Raw genomic sequence first — 13,610 nt, forward strand, 5'->3', positions numbered from 1 at the left:
GACTCAAATTTTTATTAAGTTTATTGACAGTTCAAAAAATTTGAACAAATCTAATAATGCCAAAAATATAAAAATGGAAACATTATAAAGGCATTTTTAAATTCAGACATTACATAGAAAGTAACGTTATAATTGATTATTCCATCTACCATCGCATCCAGTATGTTGACACAGATAGTTAAAATAGATTCATGTAGCAGAATGCATGGCATACCCTGCGCCCTTGCTACTTTGTTTCCTATTCATATTGCTGGCTGTATCATCCCATGATCTATATTGAGGAGCTGTGGGATTTTTTTTTTTCCTTTTGATGTGTACACCAGCACCAGAGACTTTTCCCCCCTCATCTTCCAGGACAGCTACTTGAGAGATGATTTGGCTCCACCCTCTACAGGAAACACAAATCAGACACAATTTAAAAAATAAGAGGCCTTTTCGTGGCTTTCAGAACAAAGTTAATTTTAAGACCAATAGGCAACAGGCAAAGCTGAAGTGGTCATATAACAAAGACCAGCAACAAGGGGGGGCACTCTTTTTGCTCCTTCAGCCCCTACCAAAAATCCCCAGTGACGCCAGAGCGGGGGTAGGAGGGAGGTTGTCCCATTTCATCAAGGAATGGGCAGAGATTACCAGCAATCCTTTTATCCTCCAAATGATAGAGGTTACAGGTTGGAATTCAAAAACCCCCCACCCCAGAGGTTTTTTCTTACCCATCTGCCGAGGGACCAAGAGAGACGGCAGGCCATTGTGAATCTGATTGTGATGTGGGAAACAGAGGGGGTTATTTCTCCCTTTCTGGAAGATCAAAAATTCAGAGGATTTTATTCTTGCATCTCTCTGGTAGGAAAGGCTACCAGCGGTTTTTGGATGGTCATCAATTTTAAGTGTCCTGAACAGATTCATAGTCTACAGACTATTCCGGATGGAAAACATTTATTCTGTAAGGAATCTGTTATTACCAGGAGTGTTCATGGTAACCCTGGTTCTTCAGGACGCTTACCTTCATGTACCAATCTGCCAGAATCATCAAAAGTTCCTCAGATTTGCAGTTCTCATGGAGAACGGTCCACGTCATTGGCAGTTCAGAGCCCTCCCTTTTGGTTTCTCGCCAGTACCAACGATTTTCACGAGAATCCTGGCCAAAGCCGGGGCCTATTTTCGAATAGAGAGGGTATCGATCGTTCCATATTTAGATTATTTTTTTGGTCTTTGCCCGAGAGAAAGAGAGCCTTGTTCAGGATCTGCAATTGATCTTGCGGACCTTTTAGAAATTGGGGTGGAAGGTCAATCAGCAAAAGTCTTGTTTGATTCCCTCCCAGAGCATGTCCTTGTTGGGTTACCTAATAGACACAGTTGCCCAAAAGATTTTTCTTCCGGAAGAAAAGATTTTAAAGATTCTTCTCTGTGCAGAACTTCAGGTTGCTCCCACAGGTCTCCCTTCGTCAGATCATGCAGTTATTGAGCTTAATGACTGCAGCAATTCTGGGGGTCCAATGGGCCCAATTGCATTCCAGGCCCCTTCAGGCATTTCTTCTGCATAATTGGGATAGCAGAAAAAGCTCTTTGAATTGGCTCATACAGCTTCCAAAAGGATTTTTTCAATCTGTCCTGGTGGAAGCAACAGGAACATCTGCAAGAGAGGGAAGGACTTGGTATTCTCCAATGAAAATTACTACAGATGCCAGTCTGTGGGGCTGGGGAGCTCACTCGGGGGACTGGCAGGCCCAGGGAGGAGGCATGCCAGTCATCAAATTTCAGAGAACTTGTAGCAGTGGGGAATGCTTTAATTGCTCTGGAGGAGAGGGTCAATTCAAAAGACCTGTTGATTTTTTTTCGGACAATGCCACAACCGTAGCGTACTTAAATAAGCAAGGGGGCACTCGCTCGGATACTCTTCTATTGTTAAGTCAGCAGATTCTGTCCTGGGCAGAGAACAATGTCTCTTCAGTCAGGGCGGTGCACATCAGTGGGACAGTGAATGTTCTGGTGGACTATCTGAGCAGAGTAAACATCAGTGCCAGCAGTTGGGAACTGAAGACACGTTCCAGGAGATCGTGTTAAGGTGGGGTGTTCCCACAGGGGATCTTTTTGCATCCAGTCTCAACAAAAAACTACCGGTTTTCTTCTCGCTGGAAAGAGAGACGGAGTCCTTAGGGACAGATGCGCTCTTTCCCATGGAATTTCACTCTAGCCTACGCCTTCCCTCCATTTCCTCTCTTACCACTGGTAGTTTGGAAGATTGTTCAGGATCAAGCAGAAGTTATCCTGATGCCCCTTGGTGGCCCAGGAGGAGTTGGTTCTCCTCGCTGAGAGCTCTCTCAATAGAACCCCCCTGGCCCCTGCCGGAGCGGAGGGATCTTCGCCGTCAGGGGCCAGTACTCCATCCAAACCCTCAGATCTTCCACATGACGGCCTGGAGGTTGAGCGGCGCATCCTACAGCTAAGGGGTGCACAGAGAGGGTTATTGAGAATATTCTGAACAGCCAAAGTCATAAGAAAGACAGATGGGAAAGTTTGGAAAACTTTTGTTTCCTGGCAGAAGACAGGAATGGATTCTTTTTCTACTCCCTGTATACTAGATTTTTTGCAAAGGGGGTGAAGAAATTACTTTCTGTCAGCACCCTTAGGGTTTAGGTTGCTGCTCTGCCCCTGTTTGCAGAAAGAAGATTGGCTGAGGACCCTTTGCTCAAGAGGTTCCTTTCAGCCAGAACTAGGTATACACCCAGGGCTGTTAAACAGATTCCTCCCTGGGATCTGTTAGTAATAAATGCTTTAACTAGGGCTCCTTTTGAGCCATTGCATGAGGCCTCTCTGAAGTTGATTTCCTTAAAGATTACCTTTCATTGGATCAAGAATCTCTTTCCTGTAATGACCCTTTCCTGAGGATTTTAGAGGACAGGGTAGTGATTGGGCCTGATCCTTTTCTACTTACCCAAAGTTTCTTCCAGCTTTCACAGGTCCCAGAAGGTAGTTCTCCCTAGTTTTTGTTCCTCCCCAAGAACGCGGAAGCGGAAAGATTGTTTTTTGGATGTGAAAAGATGCCTTCTGCTTTATCTAGAAAGGTCTAGTGAGTTTAGGAGATCCTCCCAACTCTTATGCCCTGTACACCTGATAGGATTTTCCGACAACAAAATCCATGGATTTTTTCCGACGGATGTTGGCTCAAACTTTTCTTACATACACACGGTCACACAAAGTTGGTCGGAAATTCCGAACGTCAAGAACGGGGTGGCATACAACACGTACGACAAGCCGAGAAAAATAAAGTTCAATAGCCAGTGCTGCTCTTCTGCTTGATTTTGAGCATGCGTCGGAATTGTGTACACACGATCGGAATTTCCGACAATGGATTTTGTCGGAAAATTTGAGAACCAGCTCTCAAATTTTGTGTGACGGAAATTCCGATGGAAAATGTCCGATGGAGCCTACACACGGTCAGAATTTACGACAACAAGCTCCTATCGTGTGTACGGGGCATTAGTGTTGTTCAGTGGCCCCAAAAAGGGGACCAAGGCATCTAGAAGTTCCAGATGGATTAGGGAAACAATTTGTGAAGCTTACAGAGCGTCAGGTCACATCCCTCCCTCCAGAGTTAGAGCTCATTCAAGGAGATCTTTTGACCGCGTCATGGGCAGAAAGAGCAGGAGCATCATGGGAAGAAATTTCTAAAGCTGCTGTCTGGTCCTCCTCTCATGCGTTTATCAAGCATTATAGCGTCCAGATGCTCTCCAGCCAGGACCTCTCCTTTGGTAGGAAAGTACTTCAGGCTGTTGTCCCTCCCTAAGGTATAGAATTTTGCTGATCCTCTGAAGTAGCTGTCCTTGAAGATGAGGGGGGGGGGAACCCCCATTAGACTTACCAGTAATGGTATTTCCATGAATCTTCCAGGCCAGCGTCTATATTCCCACCCTACTCTGTATTCACTGGTCTCCTTTTGTATTCCTGGTGGTTGCTTTTTAGTGAGTTTCTGTTATTCCTCTGCCAAGTGCACTTTTGGTGGTGGTTTACTTGATCTTCAAACAACTGAGGGTCAGAGGAGAGGGCGGGCGGGCCTTTTAAATTGTGTCTGGCTTCGCCCTCTACAGGAAACACATCAATCATCTCAAGTAGCTATCCTGGAAGATTCATGGAAATACCGTTACCGGTAAATCTAATGGGGGTTTTCATTGACTTGGATTACATCATATGGACTTTACAGGTATATGGATTTATTAACTGAGCTCTGGATGAATTGCCTATGTGCTGTTTCAGTAGATAGAACATTTTTTTTGTTCTCCTTATTGTCATACCTGTTCCAGGTAAGGGATAAAGTATTAAAGCAAATAGGTAAACCTGATGATCAGGAAATTAGCAATTGCAGAAAGATGACAACCACCCCTTAGGCCCAAGCTCAGACTTAGTGACCCATGCCATTATGCTTGCTATCACATCAAACCGCCTGTGCATAGAGACAGTGGCTAGCTTTTTATTTCTCCCTCGTATCACTTCAGCTTTTTTTTTATTTATTTTTTTTACATAGTTTCTGAGATGCCTGTCTAGGGACTTCTAGAGAGCTGTGAAAAGGAGAGGCCTCCAAGCACAGATATGCCATTGTTTACTTTCAAGACCTCCCAACAACCCTATTCCTATTTTATATAGACTCTTATTACCACTGCATACGACAGGTTAGTATTTACTTTTTCCAATATTCAGGACCTCCAAATAGGTCTGGGCACCAACCGCCTCTAGAAAGTGTCCTGGTGACGCAAGCTATCTACATAAAATGGAAATAGGGCTGTGTGTAGAACCCAGGATAAATGTTATAACATTTCTCAATGGAGAGGGCTTCCTCAGGAACCTGTACAGGAAATGTGATTAGAAACAACATATATAGCAGTGGTCATCAACCCTGTCCTCGGGGCCCACTAAAAGGCCAGGTTTTATGTATTACCTTGGGGAGATGCAGACTAGAATACTGCAATCACTGAGCAGCAAATAATATCACCTGTGATGTATTTCAGTTATCTTACAAACCTGGCCTGTTAGTGGGCCCTGAGGACAGGGTTGGTGACCACTGATATATAGTACTGATTTCCAATATGTAACTTGTCAAAGGTATAGAAAGGACTTGAATAGCGATGGTGAACATGGCAATACCCTCAAGAGTAGTCTACCTATCCATACACTAGAACACTATGCTTTTATTAGTCTTCACATAATTTAAACATTCAAAAAAAAAGTTGCAAGGAAAATTCATAGATAAACATAACTACCTGTATTGAGAAGGTATAAACAATCTATTAAATATTTGTAGCTTTGGTCAGTTTGAAAAGAACATCAGACTATATGTAGTTCCCTTTATCGTCAAGTGTACTTCTGATCATGCAGGGATTTGAATCATTGTAGCTTAATCACTGGCGATTACGTAGGCAGTCATATCCTATTTTGGTAAGCACTGTAGCTTTTTAATCACTTTAAGATTGTATCATTATTGACATGAATTAGCCAGCCAAATTTCCTTCATTGTTCATTTGGTACAAGGGCTGCAAGAAATTACTGAAAGAGCATCAGCTTATGTTCATTTCCATTTTAAATGTTACACAAAATAGAATTAGACCAAATTTTTTGTGTGTCAAATCTAACAGACATGACATAAATTGACCTAATACTGTTGCAGATGAAGATTCTGGCTTCATGTCTTTCCCATGCTGACCACCAGAGAGCAGCATTTCATACCAGTTGCAACCTATTCAAGTGGCTGTCATCTTGAAGTTTTCTAGCCTGTCATGATTCCAGTGCAACTATTAGAGCAGCTTAGATACCATACATACATGTTTTGCAGAACTACTATAAGACTAAACTATATTATGTTGATGTGTAGCATAGTTCTGGTACACTTGCATAATGTTAAAGTAAACCTAATCCCTTGACTGTGTTTTGAATAAGTTGTAATGGTAAGCAGTAAAACATAACAGATCTCTACAGAGCTTAATATAGCATGGACATCATTAATGCAGGAAATAGCAATGCCAATTCTAAATAATGTTTAAACAATGCACAACTCCCTCTGCAATTCTGTGTCCACTTAGTGATGTTAGTAGAGCATGACGAATGGTGGCTTCTTCTCTGGTTCATTCTTTATCGCAGGTGAGTCCTCAAGACTTAACCTGGCAGTGTTCACCAGCTTGACCCAGTCTTCTTGAACCTGTAAAGGGAAAGAGAGAGCTTTTCTTTTACTATTTAACCCCTGTTAAAAAAAAGTTTGTGGGGGTTGTGGTGTGTAAAAAAAAAAAAAAAAACTTTCCTAGTCAAAACTTTCCTTAATTTTGGATAAAGTGCAGAAGGGTTATTATGCCTCCGTTGGGAAAACAAATCCTTATCCTGATAAAGGTCCTCCCTGGGGAAAATGTAATGGTAACTTTTACAATGGAACACATGATTTGAAAAAATATAGAAACTGGGAAGACTTCCTGCCATATCAATGGGGACTAAAAGAGGTGCATTTTAACAAGGACACAGATAGAAACCCAACAGGTATTTATTTCGAAGCCCTCTCCACTTTATCCAAAACAACATACATTGGTCTTTTCCGTTTGGATGCACTGGCTGATGGATCAATGGTGGAATGGGAGTGCATCAGCCAGCTGTGTATAGGGATGTCTGGTTGCAGAATAGGTGGGTACCTGTGTATATAGAGGTGTGCAGCCCAGTCATTTGAAATCATATGTTGGTTCTAAAATCTCTTTTTCTACACATTACAGGAGAGTTAATTCTGAGATTGAGCGTTGCCTCAATTTTTTTGGTAGTGTCTGTCGGGTGATGGACCTGTCTTTCTCTGCTGAGTATCTGCTTAATTCTTTTGCTGCGCCACGGGGCTCTCTAGCAGTTATAGTTTTCTGGAATGGTCTCTCTGTATGGCTATATCCCAGAGGACCTGTGCTTGGACCACAGTGGGAAGAGCATCTAGTCAAAGTGCCTTTTTTGTGGGGGTCCCTAGTGCTATCTCCTGCCTCTGGGCATTTGGGAGGCAATGGTGTCCCTGCTGCACCTGTGAGCTGCAGTGTCCCGGTTTGGTGGATGCCGTTACAGGGTGCTGGTGAATTTGTTAGTTTGTTTGACACCAGCTTATGTCCGAGGCAGGTGCAGATTTCTCCCTGTTGTGTCCAGTGCACAGACATGACTAGCTGCGACGCTGCACAGGCATGGCCAGAAGGATGAACTTTACATCTGCGGAAGCCAGCTTGGGATTCAGCCCTTTTACAACTGAGCAGTATAGGCTTCACTATGATCAGGGCCCCTGAGTATCCAGATGGTGGGACACTGAGAAGCTACCCTCTCCCCTCAATTGCGAGTATGATGCAGGCATGGCAGATATGGCACTAATCAAATCGGGACCAGGAGGACTAAACATGCTGATTTTAGGAGACTACTTTCACCAACTCATTTATGGGGCAGAAAAACTGGTTCTGGCTCTTAGGCAAAATCTGTTTTTTTCACTGACTCATTCAGAGGCTCCTTTCTCACAGACCTTTGTGTCCAAGGAATGATTCTCAGTTGCCTTTTCCACTGCGTTGAAACCACTGCAAGATGTCCATGAGCATTTGCAGAGGGATGGGCCATAAGAGGTCTAGGCCTCTGTCACCACAGGATCTACCTTGTCACTTACCCCTAAAGCTCTTTCTTGAGTTGAAAGTAGAGGAGGGAGGATACGAGGAAGCTGACTCCTCCAAGGCAGACAAATCTTTTGAAGCGCATACCCAGACTTCTGTGTCTCAATTACAATGATCCACAGTGAGTTTTTCCAGAAGTGGTCCATAGGAACTTTAAATTGTTGCTACCAGAACCTTCAGGGCCTAATGTGTCAGGTTTAGGGTCTTGAAAAGTGCCCAAACCAACCAAGTCCTTTCCATTGCATTGTCAGACTGAAGATCTGTACAAGATATTTGCACTCTCCCTGCTGTATACCCTGTGCAGTGTCTTACTGGAAGAAGACCCTAATGCCCCGTACACACGGTCGGATTTTCCGATGGAAAATGTCCGATCGGAGCGTGTTGTCGGAAATTCCGACCGTGTGTGGGCTCCATCGGACATTTTCCATCGGATTTTCCGACACACAAAGTTGGACAGCAGGAGATAAAATTTTCCGACAACAAAATCCGTTGTTGGAAATTCCGATCGTGTGTACACAAATCCGACGGACAAAGTGCCACGCATGCTCAGAATAAATAAAGAGATGAAAGCTATTGGCCACTGCCCCGTTTATAGTCCCGACGTACGTGTTTTACGTCACTGCGTTTAGAACGATCGGATTTTCCGACAACTTTGTGTGACCGTGTGTATGCAAGACAAGTTTGAGCCAACATCCGACGGAAAAAATCCTAGGATTTTGTTGTCGGAATGTCCGAACAAAGTCCGACCGTGTGTACGGGGCATTATAGTCCCCCTGCAGACGAAAGGTTTGAGTTCCTTTTTAAAGGTGTCCTTTTTCCTGGCCAAACAAACCATAATTGTATCTATGCGGGTTTGTCAGGCTTTGTTGGTATGGGCAAAGAGCATGGCAAAAGCATCTTGACCCCTTAGGTTCAGTTCATTGGCCAGACACCACTTGGAGCTCTTCACTGAAGCATTGCTCTTCTTTAGTGATGGATTGGGAGATTTTCTCTGGCCACTCTCTCACCTGCTTATATCGGTGCACATGAGGTGAGTTCTATGACGGGAGCAGAACCTTCCTGCAAGAAGGTGATGGAAAAACTGCCTTTTGAGGGTGAACCCCTTTTTGCAATGCTCTGGATACATGTATCCAAAAAATTACAGGAGGAAATAATTTAGTGGCAGAAGCCTTTGAAGCAGAAACCATCTTCATCTAAAGCCAAGAAGGTTTCTTTTGTGTCAGAACTTTTTTTTTTAATTATTATTGTTTAAGAGAGGCTACAAGCCTGCCAAGGCAGGCAACAAACCTTTCCAATGAAGGGGCAAGTGGGGGTGAAGTTTGGTGACCTTGGCAGCCATATTGACTTGGGATGTCTCCAAAGTCTGGATTTAAAAGGCTGTGTCCTGAGGCTAAAATCTGGAGTCTTGCATCTTGCCACCTCCATACTTCATGCTGTAAAAGGTACCTACTACACTCAACAAAAAAAAGCCCTGTTAGTTCCTCTGGATCGGTTGCTCTTTCGGGGGTCGTTGCCTGTTCCAGAACCAGAAAGGTTCCAACCTGTTTATGGTGCCCAAGCTAAATGGCGATGTGTGGTCCATTCTGGACTTAAACATGTTTATTGTATGTTCAAATGTTCAGTATGGAATCTGTACGTTCAGTTGTTCACCTGCATCTGGGGTATTTCCCTGTCTCTGTGGATATCAAAGGAGTCCTACTGCCACATCCCTATATTTCTACTTCACCATTGCTACCTGCAATGGGGTAAAACATTTTCAGTTTGTGGCTTTGTCTTTCAGCCTAGCCACAGCACGCGAGTATTCATGAAGGTGCTCCCCTGTGAGGTATGAATAAGAAAACAGGATTTTTTACTTAAAAAGCTGGCCCAAATGAACTATTTGCTTCCCTAAAGCTGGCCATAGATGGATAGAATTTCAATCTAAATTTCTAAGGAAAAGTCTTAGGAAAATTCATACAAAAATTCTCAATATTTGAATGTCATTTAAAGAGTGTATTTTTAACATTTGATTTTATAAGTAATGGACTTTACTGAACGAAAACCACGTACAGAAATTAGTCTGAGAAAATGTTTCCTTTTTCTTGTCACTGCAGTTGAAAATCTTACAAACAAGTGTTAATGAAGCCAAGAAACACCTTGTTCCATAACACTAAACGTACAGATATTAATCCATTAAGAATCATTACCACCTTTAATCAACAACTTCAAGTCAGGATTATCGTTGAAAAATATTGGCATATGTTAACCCTAGATCCAACTATAGGTATTTTGTCCCCGAAAAACCTTTATTCACTTTCAGAAGAGCCTCTTCCATTGGTGACAGAATTGTTAGCAGCGAATTTAAAGGTGTATCTAGTAGAACACATTGCAAAGTGAAGGGCACCTACATGTGTGGTGCCTGTCACTATTGCAAGTACATGTTAACCCAAAAAAACCCTATCTTACCCAATGGCAAGGTGTTTTACCCAAAACACTTTGCCAATTGCAAAACTCCTGGAGTTATCTATATGCTCCAGTGTAGTTGCAGCTGCTTCTACATTGGAAAAATGAAATTAGAATTCTGGAAGAGGGCCTATAGGCATATTATCAGTATGCAATCTTGTGATCCAGACCTTCCCTTTGAACGCCATGTTACAATCATGCACGATGGAATTTTCCCTAGGATTAAATTTTTAATCCTTGACAGGATACACCCCAATCCAAGGGGGGAGGGACTGGAACAAGACCCTCCTCCAGATGGAAGTTAAGTGGATCTATTCCCTCAAAGCTGCTATGCCCCCCGGCTTGAATTACACCTTATCCTTCAAGCCATACCTTGAGGGGTTTTCATCTAGGGGAATGGAGAGATAACCTCTCCATCGGGGCCCACCCCCCCCTTTCTTTCTTTGATACATGTTACTTTGGATAAACCTTTCCTCAAAAAAGATAAGTTCCATCTCTATAACCCCTAACAATAAGGGCCCCCCTGTGCTTTTTCTCTTATTTGTAAATCATAACAGTGATCATTCAAAAATAACGTTTTTTTTTTCCCTCCCTCTGGAAAAACACGAATATTAAATTATCTATTCATTATATATCCTATACCACTATTTTAGAGAGAGTAATACTCTTATAGTTATTTCTGTGCAGCATACCCCTATCTGTTTTTGACTGTGAAATTTACATAGTAATGCAAAATTTACTTGATTGTCTTAGGCTGTAACTCTTTTTGCTGATATTATCATGTTATATGATGCCAAAAAATGTGGAATTGATATAAACTCTGTGTTATTCAATTGTGTATTTTTAATATGAAGTTCTGATGGACTATTTATATCTCTCCCATGTACAGGACATGCAATTGGATCTAGCTCAAAAGGACTTTACATATATTTTTTTTATAATTTTTTTTATATATTTTTTACTTTTTCTACTTTCACATACTTTTACATTTATCTAGAGTGGCCCGTGCCCATTATTTGTTATTCGTTCCTGTTCTGGCTTATTCCCCTCCCTCCCTCCTCCTTCCTCTCTTGATCCTCCCCCGTTTGCGGTTCGGCCAGGAGAATTGCCCGGCACAGAAAGTCGCCCGGTTTTTCTTACTGGGCGGCTTTCCCTGGAGAATGATGGACGTAGTACATCTTCTGCCCACATCCTCCACTCCGGCGGACATGGGCAGTCTGCCGAGATGGCTTTCCGTGTCGGTGGACTGGGTGTGCGTGACACTGCTCCGACGTGCTGATGTTCGCGCACGTGTGGTGGGGGCTGCGCCGCGCACACTCAGTCCAGGGGGCAGCTATACAGGTCTCCCTGACAACTATCCCAGACTTCAGCTGTGAGCCCTTATTGCTCCAGCTGACTGGGATTAGATAATCCTTAAATACTCTGACCATACCACTCCCAAACCAGGCATTGTTTTTACTGGATTTGGGCTGTGCGGTTGGTCATTTTGATCTCTCCATCGTTAGGTATTTTTCTATATACTATTCAATACAATTTAAAGTACTTAATACATGTCTATACTCATACTAAGGAATGCTTTCTCTGCTTCTTTACTCAGCTCTATTTAAACACTTAATCTTTTTTAATATATCCCCTGTTCAGCAACACACATTTCAAATAAGTTTAAACTCCTACCTGCCTTTACTCTAATGGCAGATATTGAACTCTCTTTCCATAGATATAGTTTTCTTTTCACCTTATTTATTTTGATACCTATGTGACTCTATATCCAGACCATTTTTTATATAAACTATACCAATGTTGCCCTGTTGGTTTATATATGGCAATACACTCTTTTCATATAAAATATTATATATTTTCTACTTTACTATATATAGAAACATAGATTACTTAACCTCTTTATTAAATAAATACAAACAACCCACACACCGTACATCACCCATCAATACTCCCCCTCTCCTTTTTTTGCAGACCATACTGCTGCCATAACTTTTTTTTTCCTTCACTTTACTGATTGCATTACTTGGGTAGAAATAAATATATTCAGTTGAACTGTATCCTACACCTCTATTTGCACCATATACTATTGTCAACCCCCCCTCTTTTTTTACTCCCAGGGATTCCTCCTTTGCCTCAGTATATTCTTTTGGCCGGACCGCTTCGGTGGAGTGCATGAGGGACTCTCCCCCTACTCCTAAACCTTTGGATATTTTGTATCCCACTTTTTTCTGCACAAATCACCTGTACATATACCACTCAAATCTACTACAGTTCCATTATCAGTCTAAAATTTGTTGCTGTTCCAATTGCAAGCTCTTATGAAAATCAACTGAACATTGTCCAACCAATCAATCAACTATATGTAAGTGATAAATATAATGTCTAAATTCAACGATTGTCTCTGAATCCTATGCCTTAGGTCTGCTGAAATTGATTTTTGTACATTTAACTTCATTTTAGGTAAATTTCTCCTAAGTCTCCACACCCCTGAAGAAGGACTAGACACATATCGAAACGCGTTGGGTGTAAGGAGAATTTGTTATATGCTTGCTATAGCACTTTACATGTTTTGTATGGATCAATTAATGCCTTGTTACAATTGTTTTTAAAGTGTTTTCAATAAAATTTATGTAACTTTTTATATACATTTTTGTAACTTGCTTTACTACCTCGAGTGCCTTAAAAGTCCACTAAGGGGAATCCTTTCGCATTTCCTGCAGTTGAAAATGGTCAATTTGACTTACTAATGATTACAAAAATGAGCGAACTTTCTTAGAAAAAAAGTTTTCCCCAGAATTTTTATTCAAAATTCTACCCATCTATGGCCAGCCTAAGACATTTGAGCTTCTCTCAGAACTGTATGTAACCTTGATTACATGCAGTATACAGTGCTGTGTTCTGGCATCAGGATGGAGACTCCCTGTTCTACGTGGCCCCCCCAATCTGCCTTGGCCAGACTGAGGAAGCTTGGAATTCTCTCCCAAAGTCCTGTGTTCCAACCTGCTTCATGGTCACTTGTCCTGATAGGTTGGCTGTTGAAGCTCAAGTCCTGAGAAACGGTGGCATTGCGGATTCCATGATTCCCTCGTTGAAGGCCAGACTGCCCTTTTCCAGCATGATTTGCCACTACACAAGCAATGCTTCATCCCAGGAAATACTCTGTGGCACAGGTTTTATCCTCCCTTCAGTCAGGACTCGACAAGGCCAAAGACCTGAAGACTATAGAACTCAGATTACTGCCTTGATGGGGCTCCTACTCCTTTGTCAGAGCCTTTGTGCACAGGGGTGGCTCACATTGTTCCACCCATATGATCCCACATAATAATTCTGTTAGACTTCAATCTGGTGATGTTGGTCTTACAAAGGCCACCATGTAAAACAGTCTGGGATATTTCTCTTCCTCTTGTCACAAAAAGTTGCCTTTCTCCTGGCTATCACCTTGCAGCCACAGACTTGATTTTTCAGTCTAACTTTGTGTTTTCTGAAGACTACTAGAAGGAGCAGGCTCTGTCTAGATCC

At 42.3% G+C, this 13,610-nt stretch overlaps 1 protein-coding gene across 1 annotated transcript in view; it reads right to left on the bottom strand.

Annotated features, from left to right (window-relative positions):
* Positions 1–3: 3 nt before the first annotated feature.
* NT5DC4 (5'-nucleotidase domain containing 4) overlaps positions 4–13,610 on the bottom strand; it is a 101,242-nt gene continuing 87,635 nt past the window's right edge. Inside the window, exon 18 of the mRNA XM_073622119.1 lies at positions 4–6,184. Coding sequence (XP_073478220.1) covers positions 6,074–6,184 — 111 coding nt within the window. The 3' untranslated portion in view covers positions 4–6,073. The remainder of the gene's footprint in view (positions 6,185–13,610) is intronic.

This window comes from Aquarana catesbeiana, linkage group LG03 (genome assembly GCF_042186555.1).
Source record: "Aquarana catesbeiana isolate 2022-GZ linkage group LG03, ASM4218655v1, whole genome shotgun sequence".
Lineage (NCBI taxonomy): Eukaryota > Metazoa > Chordata > Amphibia > Anura > Ranidae > Aquarana > Aquarana catesbeiana.